The 20,226-nt window shown below is 47.8% G+C and overlaps 1 protein-coding gene across 3 annotated transcripts in view; it reads left to right on the forward strand.

Moving 5' to 3' along the window:
* CDYL (chromodomain Y like) overlaps positions 1 to 19,394 on the forward strand; it is a 153,430-nt gene extending 134,036 nt beyond the window's left edge. For 2 of the 3 annotated variants that reach the window (XM_082413308.1, XM_082413310.1), the window contains 5 exons: positions 69 to 325; positions 1,609 to 1,781; positions 7,019 to 7,229; positions 16,777 to 16,920; positions 17,754 to 19,394. In XM_082413308.1, the coding sequence (XP_082269434.1) occupies positions 69 to 325; positions 1,609 to 1,781; positions 7,019 to 7,229; positions 16,777 to 16,920; positions 17,754 to 17,912 (944 nt within the window). In that variant the 3' untranslated portion in view covers positions 17,913 to 19,394. The remainder of the gene's footprint in view (positions 1 to 68; positions 326 to 1,608; positions 1,782 to 7,018; positions 7,230 to 16,776; positions 16,921 to 17,753) is intronic. The other variant, XM_082413309.1, reaches the window with a different exon arrangement.
* The last annotated feature ends 832 nt before the right edge of the window (positions 19,395 to 20,226 follow it).

A 20,226-nucleotide genomic window follows, 5' to 3' on the forward strand; every position in this document is an offset into this window, starting at 1 on the left:
TTTCCCTAATTCAATGGCGAGTTGACGGCAAGACCTCACCGACTGCTGTGCTTTCGGACCCCTGGCAGGTTCCTCCCCATTCATGGACGCGCTGACGGCCAACGGGACGACCAACCTGCAGACGTCAGTCGCGGGCGTGACGGCCGGGAAGAGGAAATTCATCGACGACAGACGAGACCAGCCCTTCGACAAGCGGCTGCGTTTCAGCGTGAGGCAGACGGAAAGCGCCTACAGGTACAGGGACATCGTCGTCCGGAAGCAGGACGGCTTCACTCACATCCTGCTGTCCACAAAGTCGTCCGAGAACAACTCTCTCAACCCAGAGGTGAGCGCCGTCCCTGGGGCCGCTCGGGGCCTCCTGCCTCTCGGGGCCTGCGGGGCCCGGTCCCTGCTCTCGTGCGCCCTTTCTCATCCCCCATCCCCACCCCGGGCTGTTTCACCCGACGGTGGAAGCCAGGGCAGCGCGGCAGGCCTGCTCCCCGTTACATGTGGGGACGGTGTGGTCCGGTGAGGGCCCGGCTTCCTGCTTGGGGCTCTGGCTGTGAACAGGGAGGTGGCGGTGGTGCCCCTGTGCTTCCACCTCCCGGCCAGGAGCTCTTCATCCATCGGGGGGGACAGGGGGCCTCCCTGAAGTCACGTGTAAAGCGTGTGCACACGCCATCCTGTAGCTTTTGTCAGGTCCCAGAGCTCTCTGTTCAGACAAGATTAAAGAGCCCCAGGTCCAGCCTTCCGAATATCTCACCATCCTTCCCAGTCGGTCCCAGCACTCCACGCAGTGGAACTTACAGCTGCAGTGATACCAGTGCATTTGTTACTGATCGAACCCGGTAAAGGCAGCTTCCCAGGATCGAGGGAGACTGGTGCTCGCAGAGCCTCGAAAACTTAGTTCTGTGAAGTATCTAAAATCGGAAGTGTTTGAACCTGCACTATATCATGCTTAAAATTGTAAGTTCTGGTAGTTGTTTGTTTCCTGCTTGTGAACAGCTAGGTCAAGCCTTTTCTGGAGGAGAAAACCAAACCACAGAAAGCTAGTGTGTCTGGCCAGGATCACCGGACAGACCAGCTCAGGGCTGGTTCCCGGTACATTATTAGACCGTTGGTTATTTGTAAGTCCTTCACAGAGACCATTTTAAATGGTTTGTGCCCTTCTAAAATGCCTCCATGCTGATGTGCTTGTACTTATTACCCTTACGCACTAAACTTGGGGTTTCTGTCCCAAGTATGGAGGCTGGTGTCAAATGAAACCAAACAGAACCAAACTAGTGGTTTGTTTGAACTGGTTGCATGTGCCACCTGCTGTCCAAACTGTAGAAATGCCAAGGGGATATAATACGTAACTCACCCACCGAGAGCCGCAAGGACTGGACCGTTGAGTAACTCAGATTCACACATCTCTCTAGTTATGCTCCGTTCGTAATTTGTTACGTGATGATACTCTGTCCCCATTATTCCCAATCGCTGGTTTCAGAAAATAAGAAACTTGCGAGTTACTTGGTAGATACAGGCAACAGTATCAGGCTGTAAATGCACTTTCCGTGGATCGAGATGGTCCAGTAGTAAGATGCCCTGAGGGTTCCCTTCGCGCCCGTGACACCCGGTGCCTTTCAGGTGATGAAGGAAGTGCAGAGCGCCCTGAGCACAGCCGCCGCCGACGACAGCAAGCTGGTGCTGCTCAGCGCCGTGGGCAGCGTGTTCTGCTGCGGCCTCGACTTCATCTACTTCATCCGGCGCCTGACGGACGACCGGAAGAGAGAGAGCACGAAGATGGCCGAGGCCATCAGGTACGCACACCTGGTCCGCCGTGAACGCCGGCGTGACCCAGACCCCGTGGGGCGGGTCTGGACGGGCCTGCGAGCAGGGCGTGCGTCTCCTCCCCTGAGACTCGCTGGTAGCAGAGTTAGTTGGTGAGATCTTCTGTCTCTGCTGTGGGCCACTTGCCTTGAGCAAATGACTCATGTCAAGGTTGGCTGGAGCCCAGCACACGCTCGATGGGGGGCGCTCCAGGGGCAGAGCGCAGGGTAGCACGTAGCCGGGGTTTCGGCCGTCCGCGCTCCACGTGCTCTGCCGCCAGCCCTGGAATAAAGACACTCTCTCTTTTTCACGTGGTAACTTACCGTTTGCTTGACTCTAAAATAAATCGGCTGGACTTTATGACACACTAGTTCCATAACATCACATGAGAAGGTTTTTTCAGTACAAGCAGTACACACAAGTTCATCCTGAGTTCCAGCTACACATAAAACTAGATGGTACAGATACACAGAGTTCCCTTTCTTTCACCCCCCGCAAGGCATCCACTGTTTATTTGTATGTCTTCCCCAACCTTTTTCAAACATTTTCAGATGTGCATTGCATACACACACACACACACACACAAATAATATAGATTTTTAGTTCTATCAAATAAGTGGAATTATATTGTGTGTTGTTTTGCAACTTTTCCCAGTTAGCAGTATAACTTTCGATATTTCTATTTCCTCTGTTTTTGGATTTTCTACTCCTATAACATAACGTTGCAGGAAGCTTTCTTTAGAACCAGATAATTCTGCAATAAGCATATGCAGGTACATATTTTGTATGTATTTCATGCTAATCACTATAAGCATAATTAAAAGTGTCTGATTTTTCAGAGATTAATTTTATCTGAAGTGAAGGAAACGCAGTCACCAGCCAGAACGACTCTTGTTCTGCCCTGCCTACTTCCCTAGAAATGTCATATCCCTCAGGGACCCCAAAGAACCCTTTGTGTGTCTTTGTCACTTACAGGATGAAAACATTTAAAGAGATGCAGACTCGCAAAGTGGCAATAACGTTGGTTGAATCTTCTCCAAGATCCTTGGTTATTTGGAGAGTTGAAGTTGAGCTGCTTTCGATGATCATTGGGCCCCGCGTGGCTGAGACTCTAAGCACTGACGTTGAGGGCACTGGGCTTTCTGGTCCCTAAACCATTCGAGGGCTGCACAGCAGGACGGTGGAAGCCTTTTTCCTGTCTTTTCCTGGAGTAGGCGGGGCATCTCTCTCCAAAAGATCTCCCCAGATGGTTCCGATGGGCGCAGCCCCAAACAGCCCGTCGGAGGAGCCCTGGAACCCCACACCTTGGGACTATAGGGCATTGCCTTGGCCTTTTAGAATATTTTTAATAATTCTCAAAATTAATACGTTTTCTCATACTATATACACATGGCGTGCACGTATACAAGGCATTATCTGTTTGTTAATCTTTTCGAACATTACTACTATTTTTTAGGCTATCATAGGGTAGTTGTTTTTCCAAAAATAGTTTGAAATTTTATAATCTGATTTTATTAAGCATCGCTTCTGGCTTCCTAAATAATTTCAAACTTTCAGTGTACTAGATGGGACCACCTTGTTATTCAGTTTCAAAGTAAACTGCTTGATCAATGCACGTAATTCCTTGACAAGTCGTCAGTAACTTTAGGATAACTTGTAGATATTCCTAATTATTGACCCATCCCACCCTTTCAGGATGAATTATAGGAACTTACTGATCATTTTTAAAATACAGATGCTTATGCCTCAGGTGGTGACTTTGTGTATTTTCCATAAGATCACACTGACTTTCCACCTGACTGTGTGATTTGAGGGCTCTGCTGAGTGAGAAGACAGGGTTTGTCAGCCTCCGTTCTGGCTCACTTCCCCCGTAGACAGTTCCCTGAGTTCCACTAATAAACTTTCTGGCCCGCTCCTCCAGGGTGGGGTTGCCCTTGACTGGGGCAAAGGCTTGTATTGTTGGGATTAGACAGAGTAGAGGAAGGATAGGTCAAGAGCGATCTCATGTATTGAACTTCTAGGTAACTTTAAATGCTTATTTTCTTCAGCCACCCACTCCATTTCCAAAACTCCAGACTCTCCTCACTCCCCACAAAAGGCTGAATTGGTATCCTAGGGGAAAGCCAAATCTTGCTTTAGGAAATCAGTTCTTCTTTAAATGATACATTTTTGTCAATGTGAATTTTTCTGAATGCACTCAGGCAGGATCCAGAAATAGTTACACCAGATTGACTTAACCTTTACTTTTGCTCATTTGCATTGAAATTCATTTTTATGTGTGTAAGGTTGGCTTATACACATAAAGGTATTACTACGTGTATCTTTTGTTTCTGTGGTGTCTCGTCTCGAATTCCTTAAAACTTTGGGCAACGAACATCAATCACAGCGAGTTTCCAAAAGAAAGGTGGGAAATAGGAAGGTCAGGTCTAAACTATAGATTCTTAAGTATCTGTAGGGGCTAATTCCGTTGCTGGGATTCTTGGCAGTAACCAGTTTGCAGATTAATTGTAATAAAAATACTCAGCACATTAGTGATAAAAAGAGTTATTAGGGATCAGTTTATAACGTTAGGCTTTTGCAGTCTGTGGGGACCAATAGCTGCTGCTTCGTGTCTGAAGGACCAGGAGCCTCCTCTCCCCAAAAGGAGGCGAGAGGAGCAGCGATTTGGGGGAGGGAGCAAAACCAGAGAGGAAACGTCCCCTAGAACCTGACCTCTTCCCCATTCAGTCCCGTTCCAGACACTCTCGTGAAGGGGGAGCTCAGTTGAGAAATGGCAATGAACTGGCCCTTAACAGGTCAGTTCTTGGTTTCCCCAAAACAATTCCTAGCCTGTTGTTCTTAGGTGACTTTCTAGCTTGGTGAGGTCTGTGGGGTAGTAAATGTTCTTCAAAAGAATGGAGAGAATTTCGGTTTTGTTTAATAGTCTTTTTGTGGCAAATACGATCTCGTTCCTCCCCTGCTGTTCCCAGCACAGCCTTTCACTCAATTCATAGGTAATCCAGAGGAAACTGAAGTTTAAACTCAGTATGTTGCATTGAGCACATTTGAACGTTCATGCATTTTAAGTTCTAAAATACACTTGCTTTACGCCCTCCAAAGCAGTGGACAGACAGTCCCTGGCTGCCAGGCTCCCGAGAGCCATCCCGGGGCCTGAAGGCAGCTCCCGTCTCCCACCTCTGGCTGCCGTGTGGCTAAGCCTTCTTGGCTCGGGGAAGTTTCTACTACACAGAAAAGCAGTTCTGTGAACTTCTGTTTGGGGTTTTTGGGGGGTTTTCTTTGTTTTTTTTGTTTTATTTTCACACGAGAGGGGTTTCTCTGTGGACCGTGCTCGCTCTGGCATCTCAGAGCTCATCAGACGGCGCAGTGGAATCCTCTGAGAAGGGGTGATGGTCTTCACTCCAGAGTGAGTCGGTTAGTTCCTACTCCTCCCAGAAAGAGCCCCGGGTTTAGATTGTCAATCCAAGCAAAAATAAAAATAAAATCATCTTCTTAGGGGGGAAAAATTCAGTTCCAATTTCTCCAGCCTGATTTTTCAATATGTATTTTAGAAGCAGATTTTTTTTTCTTTTATACTGACATATAACGTGACAAGGATTCATTCCTTGTACCGTTTCTCTATAGAATCCCTTTATTACACTGTTTTGATCACCTCTTTCATGTTAAGCTACCACTTTGCCCCTGTTCACGTGAGCAGATGAATGTGGGGCTACTCGGGGAAAACGTCTGCTTTGAATCAGGGAGACAGCAGTTACCTTCTCAAGGGTCGTTGGTAACTGAGCATAGAAAAGGCATTTCCGTCACGACTCGTTGACCCAGAATCCTCAAAAAGTGGCAGAACTGAAGTAGCTTCATGTACATGGTCTAGGATTATTTCAAGGACCTATTGTAAAGGTTGTCTGGCTCTCTTTGCGTCCTTAAAACCCAGTGTGATCTTCCTAACAGTGCCCCAGGCTCTCCTTTAAAAGTCTCTGCAGCTCATTCATTCGAGTGGCCTAATTCTCAATCCCCACAACCTTTGGGGACCCGGGGGCAGGCTGAGGTCTGTGCTGACTGCAGGGGTTTTCGAGAAGAGTCCCCAGACTGAGGCCTGCAGGCTGCCAAACTCTGGGGTCCCCTCCCCCTTACTTACACACACACACACTCCCTCCCTCCCTCCAAACCTCCCCACCCTGCCATCCAGAAAAGACACGACCCTTCGTGCCAGTGTTTGGGAAGGAGGGGAGACTAGATGCTAAGCTGTGATTTTCAGGGACGATCGGAGCAGATCTGCCTTCTTTTTAAATGGCTGAATTGTAGGGAGCAGCGCCCAGACTGTTATTTTTGGTACTAAAGCTGGGGGTCGTCAGCTTTAGAATTTGCAGTTCTGGACGGAATTCTGATCTAGAACATAGCTGGCCCTAAAGGCATGATCTTGTATTTATTTTGGGTGTGTTTGTCCTTTTCTTCACCACGTTAAATCTTCACAAGACGCAAGCTCTGAACGTAGTTAGCTTCCGGTGCGGGGGAGGGAGACGCACCCTCTGGCCCTGACCCGAAGCACAGAGCAGCCCGCCTTCCCAGCCTGACCCTCCAGCAGATCCCACCGGCGTCGGCGGGGCCGTGTGAGAACCCACGCCCTCTGTGTCCGGGCCGTGCGATGCTCTTGTCGGGTCTCACGTCTCACACGAGCCTGGGAGCTTCTCATCCCTACGTCCCCCAACTCATTCCATCTAGTTCTGTATAAACTCAGGAAATATCTGTGTTTCCAGTTAATCAGTGAGCCGTCTGAAATCCCCGACCGAGTCCAGACCTGGGGACTGGAACCCTGGGGTTCCTGACCCCAGGCCCCGCGTCTCTGCCCAGCACAGGCTACCGCAGTGACCCCAGGCCAGGTCTCCTCCGGGAGAGCTGCTGGACTGGTCCTCCGAAGCCCATCGTGGTTCCTGGGCTCCTCCTGCCGTCAGGGGAAGACAGGTTGGCCCTGGAGCCCAAGCCGAGAGCACCTTCCGTTGTGCTGTTCCCGCAGAATTCACACAGGTCCTGTGGCGTCCAGGGCACCATTAAGCCTTTGCAGCACATGGTACATAAACCCAGGGCCCCCGGCAGCGGGGAGAAGGCCATCAGTGAATTCCAAGTCACGGTGATGCCCACAGAGTTCGCATCTTGGTGTATTGAATTCCATAGAAGTAGATTTTTCTGTTGCTCAGATATGCAGTGTTTTGAGTAATTCCCCTATTTTCCATTTTAGAAACTTCGTGAATACTTTCATTCAGTTTAAGAAGCCTATTATTGTAGCCGTGAACGGCCCAGCCATTGGACTAGGGGCGTCCATACTGCCTCTCTGTGACGTGGTTTGGGCCAACGAAAAGGCTTGGTTCCAAACACCCTACACTACCTTCGGACAGAGTCCAGATGGCTGTTCCACCGTGATGTTTCCCAAGATTATGGGAGGAGCATCTGTGAGTACCTCTTTTTAAAAAATCATCTTAGAAAACTTCCTGAAGAAGTCTAGTTTGGTTACTGTTTTTCTAAATATATACAAGGTGTCATTCTTGGGGGGTGCTTTCCATCAAATGCACTTGTAATTCAGTTCTTGTTCTTAAATCATGAAATCACATTCTTAATTCAGGAGCTCGTGGAAGGTTTTTATGGTTTGGTTCATAGACTGTTTATGGAAGAGGCCCTCCTGCCGTGAGGAGTCTCTGTCTCTGCGTAATTAACGCCGATACCCACGAGTAGTAAATACCCAGTTTGTGACCCAAACGAACCAGAGTTTGCAATCAACAGGTTCTTTTTTTTTTCTTAACATCTTTATTGGAGTATAATTGCTTTACAATGGTGTGTTAGTTTCTGCTTTATAACAAAGTGAATCAGTTATACATATACATATGTTCCCATATCTCTTCCCTCTTGCGTCTCCCTATCCCACCCTCCCTATCCCACCCCTCTAGGTGGTCACAAAGCACCGAGCTGATCTCCCTGTGCTATGCGGCTGCTTCCCACTCGCTATCTATTTTACATTTGGTAGTGTATATATGTCCATGCCACTCTCTCACCCTGTCACATCTCACCCCTCCCCCTCCCCATATCCTCAAGTCCATTCTCTAGTAGGTCTGTGTCTTTATTCCTGTCTTGCCACTAGGTTCTTCATGACTTTTTTTCCTTAGATTCCATATATATGTGTTAGCATACTGTATTTGTTTTTCTCTTTCTGACTTACTTCACTCTGTATGACAGACTCTAACTCCATCCACCTAACTACAAATACCTCCATTTCGTTTCTTTTTATGGCTGAGTAATATTCCATTGCATATATGTGCCACATCTTCTTTATCCATTCATCCAATGATGGACACTTAGGTTGCTTCCATGTCCTGGCTATTGTTAATAGAGCTGCAATGAACATTTTGGTACATGACTCTTTTTGAATTATGGTTTTCTCAGGGTATATGCCCAGTAGTGGGATTGCTGGGTCATATGGTAGTTCTATTTTTAGTTTTTTAAGGAACCTCCATACTGTTCTCCATAGTAGCTGTATCAATTTACATTCCCACCAACAGTGCAAGAGTGTTCCCTTTTCTCCACACCCTCTCCAGCATTTATTGTTTCTAGATTTTTTGATGATGGCCATTCTGATCGGTGTGAGATGATATCTCATTGTAGTTTTGATTTGCATTTCTCTAATGATTAATGATGTTGAGCATTCTTTCATGTGTCTGTAGGCCATCTGTATATCTTCTTTAGAGAAATGTCTATTTAGGTCTTCGGCCCATTTTTGGATTGGGTTGTTTGTTTTTTTGTTATTGAGCTGCATGAGCTGCTTGTAAATCTTGGAGATTAATCCTTTGTCAATTGCTTCATTTGCAAATATTTTCTCCCATTCTGAGAGTTGTCTTTTGGTCTTGTTTATGGTTTCCTTTGCTGTGTAAAAGCTTTGAAGTTTCATTAGGTCCCATTTGTTTATTTGTGTTTTTATTTCCATTTCTCTAGGAGGTGGGTCAAAAAGGATCTTGCTGTGATTCATGTCATAGAGTGTTCTGCCTATGTTTTCCTCTGAGAGTTTGATAGTGTCTGGCCTTACATTTAGGTCTTTAATCCATTTTGAGTTTATTTTTGTGTATGGTGTCAGGGAGTGTTCTAATTTCATACTTTTACATGTACCTGTCCAGTTTTCCCAGCACCACTTATTGAAGAGGCTGTCTTTTCTCCACTGTATATGCTTGCCTCCTTTATCAAAGATGAGATGACCATATGTGCATGGGTTTATCTCTGGGCTTTCTATCCTGTTCCATTGATCTATATTTCTTTTTTTGTGCCAGTTCCATACTGTCTTGATTACTGTAGCTTTGTAGTATAGTCTGAAGTCGGGGAGCCTGATTGCTCCAGCTCCTTTTTTCTTTCTCAAGATTGCTTTGGCTATTCGGGGTCTTTTGTGTTTCCATACAAATTGTGAAATATTTTGTTCTAGTTCTGTGAAAAATGCCAGTGGTAGTTTGATAGGGATTGCATTGAATCTGTTGATTGCTTTGGGTAGTAGAGTCATTTTCACAATGTTGATTCTTCCAATCCAAGAACATGGTGTATCTCTCCATCTATTTGTATCATCTTTAATTTCTTTCATCAGTGTCTTATAATTTTCTGCATACAGGTCTTTTGTCTCCTTAGGTAGGTTTATTCCTAGGTATTTTATTCTTTTTGTTGCAATGGTAAACAGGAGTGTTTTCTTAATTTCACTTTCAGATTTTTCATCATTAGTGTATAGGAATGCAAGAGATTTCTGTGCATTAATTTTGTATCCTGCTACTTTACCAAATTCATTGATTAGCTCTAGTAATTTTCTGGTAGCATCTTTAGGATTCTCTATGTATAGTATCATGTTATCTGCAAACAGTGACAGCTTTACTTCCTTTCCAATTTGGATTCCTTTTATTTCTTTTTCTTCTCTGATTGCTGTGGCTAAAACTTCCAAAACTATGTTGAATAATAGTGGTGAGAGTGGGCAACCTTGTCTTGTTCCTGATCTTAGTGGAAATGGTTTTAGTTTTTCACCATTGAGAACGATGTTGGCTGTGGGTTTGTCATATGTGGCCTTTATTTTGTTGAGGTAAGTTCCCTCTATGCCTACTCTCTGGAGAGTTTTTATCATAAATGGGTGCTGAATTTTGTTGAAAGCTTTTTCTGCATCTTTTGAGATGATCATATGGTTTTTCTCCTTCAATTTATTAATACGGTGTATCACGTTGATTGATTTGTGTATATTGACGAATCCTTGCATTCCTGGAATAAACCCCACTTATCCTTTTAATGTGCTGTTGGATTCTGTTTGCTAGTATTTTGTTGAGGATTTTTGCATCTATGTTCATCAGTGATATTTGCCTGTAGTTTTCTTTCTTTGTGACATCTTTGTCTGGTTTTAGTATCAGGGTGATGGTGGCCTTGTAGAATGAGTTGGGGAGTGTTCCTCCCTCTGCAATATTTTGGAAGAGTTTGAGAAGGATGGGTGTTAGCTCTTCTCTAAATGTTTGATAGAATTCACCTGTGACGCCATCTGGTCCTGGGCTTTTGTTTGTTGGAAGATTTTTAATCACAGTTTCAATTTCAGTGCTTGTGATTGGTCTGTTCATATTTTCTGTTTGTTCCTGGTTCAGTCTCCTCAGGTTGTGCATTTCTAAGAATTTGTCCATTTCTTCCAGGTTGTCCATTTTATTGGCATAGAGTTGCTTGTAGTAATCTCTCATGATCCTTTGTATTTCTGCAGTGTCAGTGGTTACTTTTCCTTTTTCATTTCTAATTCTATTGAGTCTTCTCCCTTTTTTTCTTGATGAGTCTGGCTAATGGTTTATCAATTTTGTTTATCTTCTCAAAGAACCAGCTTTTAGTTTTATTGATCTTTCCTATTGTCTCCTTCATTTCTTTTTCATTTATTTCTGATCTGATCTTTATGATTTCTTTCCTTCTGCTGGCTTTGAGGTTTTTTTGTTCTTCTTTCTCTAATTGCTTTAGGTGCAAGGTTAGGTTGTTTATTCGAGATGTTTCCTGTTTCTTGAGGCAGTTGTATTGCTATAAACTTCCCTGTTAGAACTGCTTTTGCTGCGTCCCATAGGTTTTGTGTCATCATGTTTTCATCGTCATTTGTTTCTAGGTATTTCTTGATTTCCCCTTTGATTTCTTTAGTGATCACTTCGTTATTAAGTAGTGTATTGTGTAGCCTCCATGTGTTTGTATTTTTTACAGATCTTTTCCTGTAATTGATATCTAGTCTCATAGCGTTGTGGTCGGAAAAGATACTTGATACCATTTCAGTTTTCTTAAATTTACAAAGGCTTGATTTGTGACCCAAGATATGATCTATCCTGGAGAATGTTCCATGAGCACTTGAGAAAAATGTGTATTTTGTTGTTTTGGGGTGGAATGTCCTATAAATATCAATTAAGTCCATCTTGTTTAATGTATCATTTAAAGCTTGTTTTTCCTTATTTTCATTTTGGATGATCTGTCCATTGGTGAAAGTGGGGTGTTAAAGTCCCCTACTATGATTGTGTTGCTGTCGATTTCCCCTTTTATGGCTGTTAGTATTTGCCTTATGTATTGAGGTGTTCCTATGTTGGGTGCATAAATATTTACAATTGTTATACCTTCTTCTTGGATCGATCCCTTGATCATTATATAGTATCCTTCTTTGTCTCTTGTAACATTCTTTATTTTAAAGTCTATTTTGTCTGATATGAGAATTGCTACTCCAGCTTTCTTTTGATTTCCATTTGCATGGAATATCTTTTTCCATCCCCTCACTTTCAGTCTGCGTGTGTCCCTAGGTCTGAAGTGGGTCTCTTGTAGACAGCATATATAGGGGTCTTGTTTTTGTATCCATTCAGCCAGTCTATGTCTTTTGGTGGGAGCATTTAATCCATTTACATTTAAGGTAATTATGAATATGTATGTTCCTATTTCCATTTTCTTAAATGTTTTGGGTTTGTTATTGTAGGTGTTTTCCTTCTCTTGTGTTTCCTGCCTAGAGAAGTTCCTTTAGCATTTGTTGTAAAGCTGGTTTGGTGGTGCTGAATTCTCTTAGCTTTTGCTTGTCTGTAAAGGTTTTAATTTCTCTGTCAAATCTGAATCAGATCCTTGCTGGGTAGAGTAACCTTGGTTGTAGGTTTTTCTCCTTCATCACTTTAAGTATATCCTGCCACTCCCTTCTGGCTTGCAGAGTTTCTGCTGAAAGATCAGCTGTTAACCTTATGGGGATTCCCTTGTGTGTTATTTGTTGTTTTTCCCTTGCTGCTTTTAATATGTTTTCTTTATATTTAATTTTTGATAGTTTGATTAATATGTGTCTTGGCGTGTTTCTCCTTGGATTTATCCTGTATGGGACTCTCTGTGCTTCCAGGACTTGATTAACTATTTCCTTTCCCAGATTAGGGCAGTTTTCAACTATAATCTCTTCGAATATTTTCTCAGTCCCTTTTTCTCTTCTTCTTCTGGGACCCCTATAATTCGAATGTTGGTGTGTTTAATGTTGTCCCAGAGGTCTCTGAGACTGTCCTCAGTTCTTTTCATTCTGTTTTCTTTATTCTGCTCTGCAGTAGTTATTTCCACTATTTTATCTTCCAGGTCACTTATCCGTTCTTCTGCCTCAGTTATTCTGCTATTGATCCCATCTAGAGTATTTTTAATTTCATTTATTGTGTTTTTCATCATTGCTTGGTTCCTCTCTAGTTCTTCTATGTCCTTGTTAAATGTTTCTTGCATTTTGTCTATTCTATTTCCAAGATTTTGGATCATCCTTACTATCATTATTCTGAATTCTTTTTCAGGTAGACTGCCTATTTCCTCTTCATTTGTTAGGTCTGGTGGGTTTTTGCCTTGCTGCTTCATCTGCTGTGTGTTTTTCTGTCTTCTCATTTTGCTTATCTTACTGTGTTTAGGGTCTCCTTTTTGCAGGCTGCAGGTTTGTAGTTCCCGTTGTTTTTGGTGTCTGCCCCCAGTGGCTAAGGTTGGTTCAGTGGGTTGTGTAGGCTTCCTGGTGGAGGGGACTAGTGCCTGTGTTCTGGTGGATGAGGCTGGATCTTGTCTTTCTGGTGGGCAGGTCCACGTCTGGTGGTGTGTTTTGGGGTGTCTGTGGCCTTATTATGATTTTAGGCAGCCTCTGTGCTAATGGAGGGGGCTGTGTTCCTGTCTTGCTAGTTGTTTGGCATGGGGTGTCCAGCAGTGTAGCTTGCTGGTTGTTGAGTGAAGCTGGGTCTTGATGTTGAGATGGAGATCTCTGAGAGATTTTTGCTGTTTGGTATTACGTGGAGCTGGGAGGTGTCTTGTGGACCAGTGTCCTGAAGTTGGCTCTCCCACCTCAGAGGCACAGCCCTGATGCCTGGCTGGAGCACCAAGAGCCTTTCATCCACACGGCTGCTAGTGGTGGAAGGTCTCCTGCAGAGGCGGGGGGTGGGGTGGCTCTGTTTCACCATGGGGACAAGGACACTGGCAGCAGTTCTGGGAAGTACTCCTTGGCATGAGCCCTCCCAGAGTCTGTCAGTCAACAGGTTCTTGACCTAATAACCTGAAAGCTGCACTTTGAAGGGAAAGCATGAAGGAGAAAAGCTGCTTAGGATGAGAGGGCTTTTCCCACAGGATTGTGGGGGTTATTTCTTAGCTGTTGAACCCACTGGTAACGAGAGTTTGTGTTTGCATTGCAGCTTGTGGTTTGTAGAAAGTTCATGGTGTGTTCCTCACTCCTTGAGCCGTAATCGGGCACGGGCTGGGGTCCTGGGCTGGGGCCGCAGGTGCAGAGACTGAGGGGGAGGCTGGCATGTGGCAGGCCCTGCAGAGCTTCACCCCCGCCCCCGTGGGAAGCTCTGGGCACCTGTGGCCTGGGACACGCATCCCGCCGTGGGTTGGAGTGGCTGGCTGCTGTGTCCGTCATCGCTGAGCTCGGGCTGCGGTGTCGCCCCGCGGCAGAGGGTCCCCAGGGCTCCTGGCGTCTGTGCCGACCGTCTCCAGCGGCCGGGCAGCCAGATCTGGGCGGCACAGCCGTGTCTAGCCGTCGCCCTTGTGCCGTGGGCTCCACCTCCTCCTGCCCGTGTGCAGGGCCGCGCCTCTGGGTGCAGGACTCCCCCCCATGCCTGGGGGAGACGCAGAGGAGGATGAGACAGGGGTGTCCGCCTCAGGCGGGGGCTACCAGGTGACGAGGAAAAGGATGTTTGCATCCGCTCGTCATTGATGGTGGAAAAAGAGCGACTGCAGTTGGGAGAAGTAGGTGTCCTGGGCACCCGGTAACACTGGAGCAGCCCTGGCAGCAGGCACCACCCACAAATGCCGCACAGCGCCCCCAGGGCGCCCGAGAGGCCGAGGAACCATCGCGGCCTGGAGGGGCCTGACGGCCCAGGGCAGGGATCCTGGGTCCGAGAAAGGGCGTCGGTGGGAAACCTGGCGCGATCGGCAGAGGGTGCATGCCTCAGTCCCAAGAGCCTCGTGTTGACGGTAATTTCCTGGTTCTGGTCATCGCAAGGTGTCCCGTGAGGTGTTACCGTGAGGGACAGCTGGGGGACAGGTCCCAGGAGCTCTCTGTGCTGCTTTTATCATATCTCTGTAAGTCTAAACTCACTCCTGAACAGAACGTTTCAAGGGTTTGAAGAAACGTAGAAGAGGAGGAGTTACGTGGGACCAGCCACAGCCCCCGTGGCCACATCTGGTCTCAGGGTCCCTCCTCCCCGTCTCACTGCCTGCTGTAGTCCCCCCCAGCTGCCCCCTCTGCTGCCCTCAGTGGCCAGCGTGGTGGGGGACGCTGGGCCCTGTGCCCGCCCAGGCCTGAGCCACTGCCGTGGTCCGCAGACGGCTGCCATCGGGCCGGAGGACTGCGGGGCTCTGGGGGCCCCCGTGCCCCCCTCCCCCTCCTTGCCTGCCCGGGCAGCAGTCGTGGCTTTAAGGCCAATGGGACCCTTGTCCTGGCAGCTATGGCCCCTCTGGGACCAGCCGCACCCAGAGCTGCGAGGAGGGGAGATGGCGCCCCTGGGGATCAGCGGGAGGGAGGGTTGCCGTGGCCGTGCTGGCCTCCGCCCCTTGTTTCCCAGCCTGCGGGGACGCGGAGGCCGGTGCCCGTCCTCCCGGAGTGCGCGGCCACCCACTGCCCGCCAGGCCGGCAGCCCCAGGAGGGGTGGGACGGGGCTCGGCCGGGGACCCGGGACTGGAGCGGGGAGGGTCTCTGGTCTGGGGACACCCGAGGCCCTGCAGGCGGGGCACAGTCCCAGGCTGGAGTGAGGACCGGCAGTGTGGCCAGCGGCCGGGCTCCTCAGGACCTGCCAGCTTGGCCCTGGTGTCCGGCTGGAGGTGCAGCGGGACAGCGGCTGCACCGGCCACTCGGTTCACGTGGTGGACGCCCCCTGCCGCCCCCCCAAACCAGGCCTGCCCGGGGGAGCCGCGTACAGCCAGGCACTGCTGCGGCAGGTGGGCCTGGGGGCTGCGCTTCCCCTATGGGTCAGTTCGGAGCTGCCCCGCGTTGCCCTGTGCATCCCGCCACCTGGAGTAGGAAGACCGAGTTGGGCCAGGCGTTCCCGCGACAGCAGGGAGGGGCAAGCCTGCTCCCGTGAAGGAAGCCAGGCAGCAGGGACACAGATCAGGACTGGCCGGAGGGGGGCGGTCGCGCCTGGCCGGCACTGCCCCCACGCCTGAGAGTCCAGAAGAGGGAAGGGGAGACGGGGTGGGGGGAGCAGGAAGTGACCTCCACATGGCAGAAAACGATGTTCAAGGCAGTGACGGCGAGGGGGTGCCCATGCAAGGGGCTGAAGGACGTCCGCCCCGTCACTCCCACTCCAGGCGGCCCGGGGCCCACAGCATCTGCGTCCACCATCCAAGCTCAGACCCTGGGGTTCAAGTCGGTCTTGAGAACGTGCTCCCTGCTCAGTGATCGGCGTGTGGTCTTGTCTGCACGATGCAGAGGAGTGCATAGCAACACGAGCTAGGAGGCGGGACCCGGCTCCCCGCCCTACGTTGAAAGGCCAGTAGATCCGCAGGCATCTGCCTTCCAGCCTCACCAGTGGTTTCCAGGAGGTGCAGGGGTCTGTCAGCTGAGGGGTCTCAGTAACAGCAGGGCCTTTCATCACAAGGGTTTTATCTCTTTTGGAAAAAAGTATGTTTTACCTGAGCCTAGAAGGTCGTGGTCAAGTCTTCTTCATGACCATCAGTCTTCAGGATAAACTACGGAGAGGAAATTGTCACATCAGAATAGGGTGAGGTTTCTTTTCAGATAGACTCTCTCCTTTCTCCTTATTGCAGCATCTGAGCCTGTCGTTCGAATGAGATAAAACCCATACATGCTGTGTTGAGACCTGAAAAGTGACCTAAGTCCAGGACCAAGTTTTAAAAAAAAGTGTGTGTATGAAATTGATTTTAACATACACAGATGTGAACTTCTTCCATCAGGTCCTATGAAGTAACTGTGGTCAGACCCTCTTAAGCAGACTAAGTGGTCATCCAGGTCCTGCAGAGTTTATTTTTACCACGTGGATGTTAAGCATGGCTGCCAAGTTACCCTGCAGCAGAAACATCCCTGCCCTTAGAACCTTGCTCTGTGTACTGACAACAGTCAGCCGTTGGCCTCTCTGACATAGAAAACGTTGTGTAGCAGTTCCGTGCCTGGTGCAAATCCCTAAAACCACAAATTGCCATTAGCCTTGCTTACTCCTCAGTTGCCTGGGAAACCGGTTTGTGTGTTGAATGAGTCCACACGTGGGAATGGCTGGCACTGGGCAGCGGCAGGCAGGGAGGGACATGCCAGTAACTTCAGATCTACAGCCGAGAGACCTTTAATTTAGGTTCCTTGGTTCTGTCCAGGTGATTCTGGTCTACGTCATAAAATAAGCCTTTTATATCTTCTTGAAAACTCGCCGGCCAGTAGGCACTTCCCCCGTTGACGGCACCTCCCGTGTCTTACTCGCGCACAGTCTGAACCTTGAGGGGCTGAGGGTTCGGGCTGTGTCCTCCCGCGTCTCACACGCCATCCGCTCTTCTTCCTTCCAGGCGAATGAAATGCTGCTCAGCGGACGGAAGCTGACGGCGCAGGAGGCGTGCGGCAAAGGCCTGGTCTCCCAGGTGTTCTGGCCCGGGACCTTCACCCAGGAAGTCATGGTCCGCATTAAGGAGCTCGCCTCCTGCAACCCAGTTGTACGTCCAGTTCCTTCTCTTCCATGCGTCAGTGCTCTCACCGCGACCTTTCCCTGCAGGGCGCACACAGGGGGCACCCACGGCCGCCTCATGTGCGACACCGGAGGCCGGGCTCGGGCCTCTGCTGACCTTGCCCTCCCTCTGCAGATACCCAGGAGCCAAGGAGTGCAGTTCAAGCTGAGAGTCAGTCACTTAAAAATGTCCCGTGAAAGTCTGCAAAAAGCAATGTTTCTAAAGTTCTTTACTGTTTCCAAAGCCCTTTCATACAACCGCACTTATTTCTCCCTCAGTGGACTTTGGTTTTTGTTTAATAAGTGTGCTGGGTAATAGTCTTCTAACAAAGTTGCATTTAGCAAATTACAGGGTGAAATGTTATTTCATATTAACTGACACAACTCCCATCTAAGCTGGCCAGGCATCGACAGCTCATTACCGAAATTAAATTCCGGTTAGAAAACCCCCGGGGTGGGCATTCTCAATGAGTATCACAGGCGTGGACAGGGTCCACGCTGGGGGCAGGGTCCCCGCAGCCGTAGCTCAGGCCCAAGGCTGGTCACGCTGCTGGGGCAGGACCAGGGCACAGAGAGCACAGCTCTGTTGTGAATTAGCTTAACAGCCCTTTGAAGTGGAGAATTTGTCCAGTATCCACAGTGAATGAAATACACATTATACCTATATCAAGGCCTGACACGTATCGTAAGATGTTTGTTTGGTCACCTTCTTACCAGGTGGCTCCTCAGGTTTGCTAACTGCCTCCGTAAGCTCGGGGGCAGCGAGGAGCCAGCCCTTACAGCCACAGTCCCCGCTAACTCACAGCTCCTTGTCTGGCGCAGGTGCTCGAGGAATCCAAGGCCCTGGTGCGCTGCAACATGAAGCTGGAGCTGGAGCAGGCCAACGAGCGGGAGTGCGAGGTGCTGAAGAAGATCTGGGGCTCGGCCCAGGGCATGGACTCCATGCTCAAGTACCTGCAGAGGAAGATCGACGAGTTCTGACGGCCGGGCTGCCCCAGACGACCCTGGAGTCGCATCGCGCAGGCCGGCTGGGGCTCCCCGGGGCGCGGACCCACCCTCACAGCCTGAAACAGGTTCACGTGGAGCTCACGCTTGGAAGCAGGACTTGAAACAGCCAAGCTATTTATTACCAAGGAGTTTTTAAGTACTGTAACTTTAAAATAAATAACTACAAAGCTCCTTTGTCCAAACGTCATTATTTTATACTTAATATACACACAAGTATAAAAGTGTAATTGTGAGCTCTGGGCTGCTCGTTGAGGCTCTACTTTGTTATCTTTGGCTAGTACTGTATAAAAAAGAAGTGTGTTTTCCTGGTTTGGGTGTCAGAAAAGTCAGAATAATGTTTGTTTTCCTTGTTTTTTTCCTTCTAGAAAACAGAATCTAAAGAGGTGTTAGCCCACCTCGCCCCCCCACCCCCAACCCCAAATAGAAATACGAAAAGATCTGAGGCATGCCCTTGTCTCCAGGAAGGTACAAAACCTCAGAGATCGAAAATTCTCAATCGAAAGGAAGACTTATTCTTTTAGGATAAGTATTTCTGATTAATACACCCACTGATGAATATACCCCCAGACTAAAACACGCCTAGGATTCACGCTGAGAAATGAATTGATTCTGCCCTCTTTCTTAAATATGTCCGATTCTTACCCAGTTAACAGGAAGAAACCACTCTCTCTCTAGGGGAAAGCTTGTTTTGCAGTGTTAGCGAATCACTGAATAGCTAAGTATGATCTCTAAGTTATAGGGGGTTTATAATTAGTTTTTCTGACCCATTTGAAAAAATAACTATATAAGTGCTTCTTGTTGCTGGGTGAGAACTACTTTATATACAGTTTTGGTTTTCTATTTGCAGATATGATTGATGTATTACACCAAAAATAAAGTATTTTTATGTTTATAAAGTGTAATTTTTAGGTTCACTTAGAATATATTTTATTTAATAAGTTAAAATTCTTTCGGCACACTATTAAATGCAGAAACTCCTTTTTAAGAGAAAGAACTACCTTATATCGACGTTTAATGTTCTTGGTCTCTGCTTTCATGTCTACACAATATACCAAGTACAGGATGCTGTCCGAGAGTGCCCTGTGTAAATAGACGTCCGCATTCCCGCCAGGAGTGGGGACTGATTCCTGATTCCAGACGCCTATCATTCGGTAGGCTTCTGAGCTTGCAATCATATTGAATGTATGAAGAATGAAATAAAATCAAAACCTTATTTTTGTACAGTTTTGAAGTTTATACTTAGAACCGACCACCTCCCGGCCTCGTGGAGAGCCGTACAGCGTGGACATCTGCCTTTACCATGTATTGGCTGGTGCAGTATTTTTGCATCTGTGGGACCTACTTTTTTCGTTCAGTAGTTTGAACTATATATAAACTGTACAATCTGTAAAGTTTTTATAGAATAAATATTCAGCTGTGAAAACTGGTTAAATAAAACTAATATTTCTTAACACATTCGAAATGTGTCTCTGATAATTCTTCACTTCTGAAGTCCCTCATGAGACGTTTACATTTTGTGTGAAGTATATGCACGGGCATACCACATTGGACAGTTTAAGGGAAACCCACGCCCACAATGTAACCAGAAGCAGGTGGAGGGCAGCTGGCTAGGGCCACCCCACTGCCCCTCTTGGCCAGAGAGCGGAAGAGGGGGAAAGCCTCTGGGCCCAGCAGGAGCCCAGTGGGCCAAGGCCAGGGGCTTGCCTCCTGGCCGCCTCAGGGGCTCCAACCTGCTCGTCCTTCATTTGGCTTACACTAATACGAACAAATGGTATGCAAAAGAAGGAAACTGTGTGTTAGAGAATTGGTGTCTACCAAGTAGTGACAGACATCACGAGAGGGGGACAACGGGGGGCATAGGGCTCTTGTCTGCTGGGTCTGTCACTGCCCTCATTTGCTTCCCCCAAAGCCCAGTCTGATCAGCCCCTCTGGTGGCCTCTGTGTCACTGACCTTTCTGTCCCTTCCGTAACCGGCTTTCCCCAGCCCTGCCCTTCCTGTTCTAGAGTGCTCTGGTGGCCTCCAGAACATGCCAGGAGGGCCCTGCCCTCCACGGTAAGGGAGAGACTGCACAGGCAGATGAAACAGTCCTCCAAGTGCCTTTAGGCCCTGGAGTAAAGCCCAGAACTTGAGTGACATCGTGAATCTGCGACATTGCATGCAGCTGTTTAGCTTTATTTTTTTAATAAATTTATTTATTTTTGGCTAAATTGGGTCTTCATTGCAGTGCGTGGGCCTCTCATTGCAGTGGCTTCTCTTGTTGCAGAGCACGGGCTCTAGGCACGCGGG

Source organism: Balaenoptera physalus (genome assembly GCF_965194825.1).
Source record: "Balaenoptera physalus genome assembly, chromosome: 11".
In the NCBI taxonomy this organism is placed as follows: Eukaryota; Metazoa; Chordata; class Mammalia; order Artiodactyla; family Balaenopteridae; genus Balaenoptera; species Balaenoptera physalus.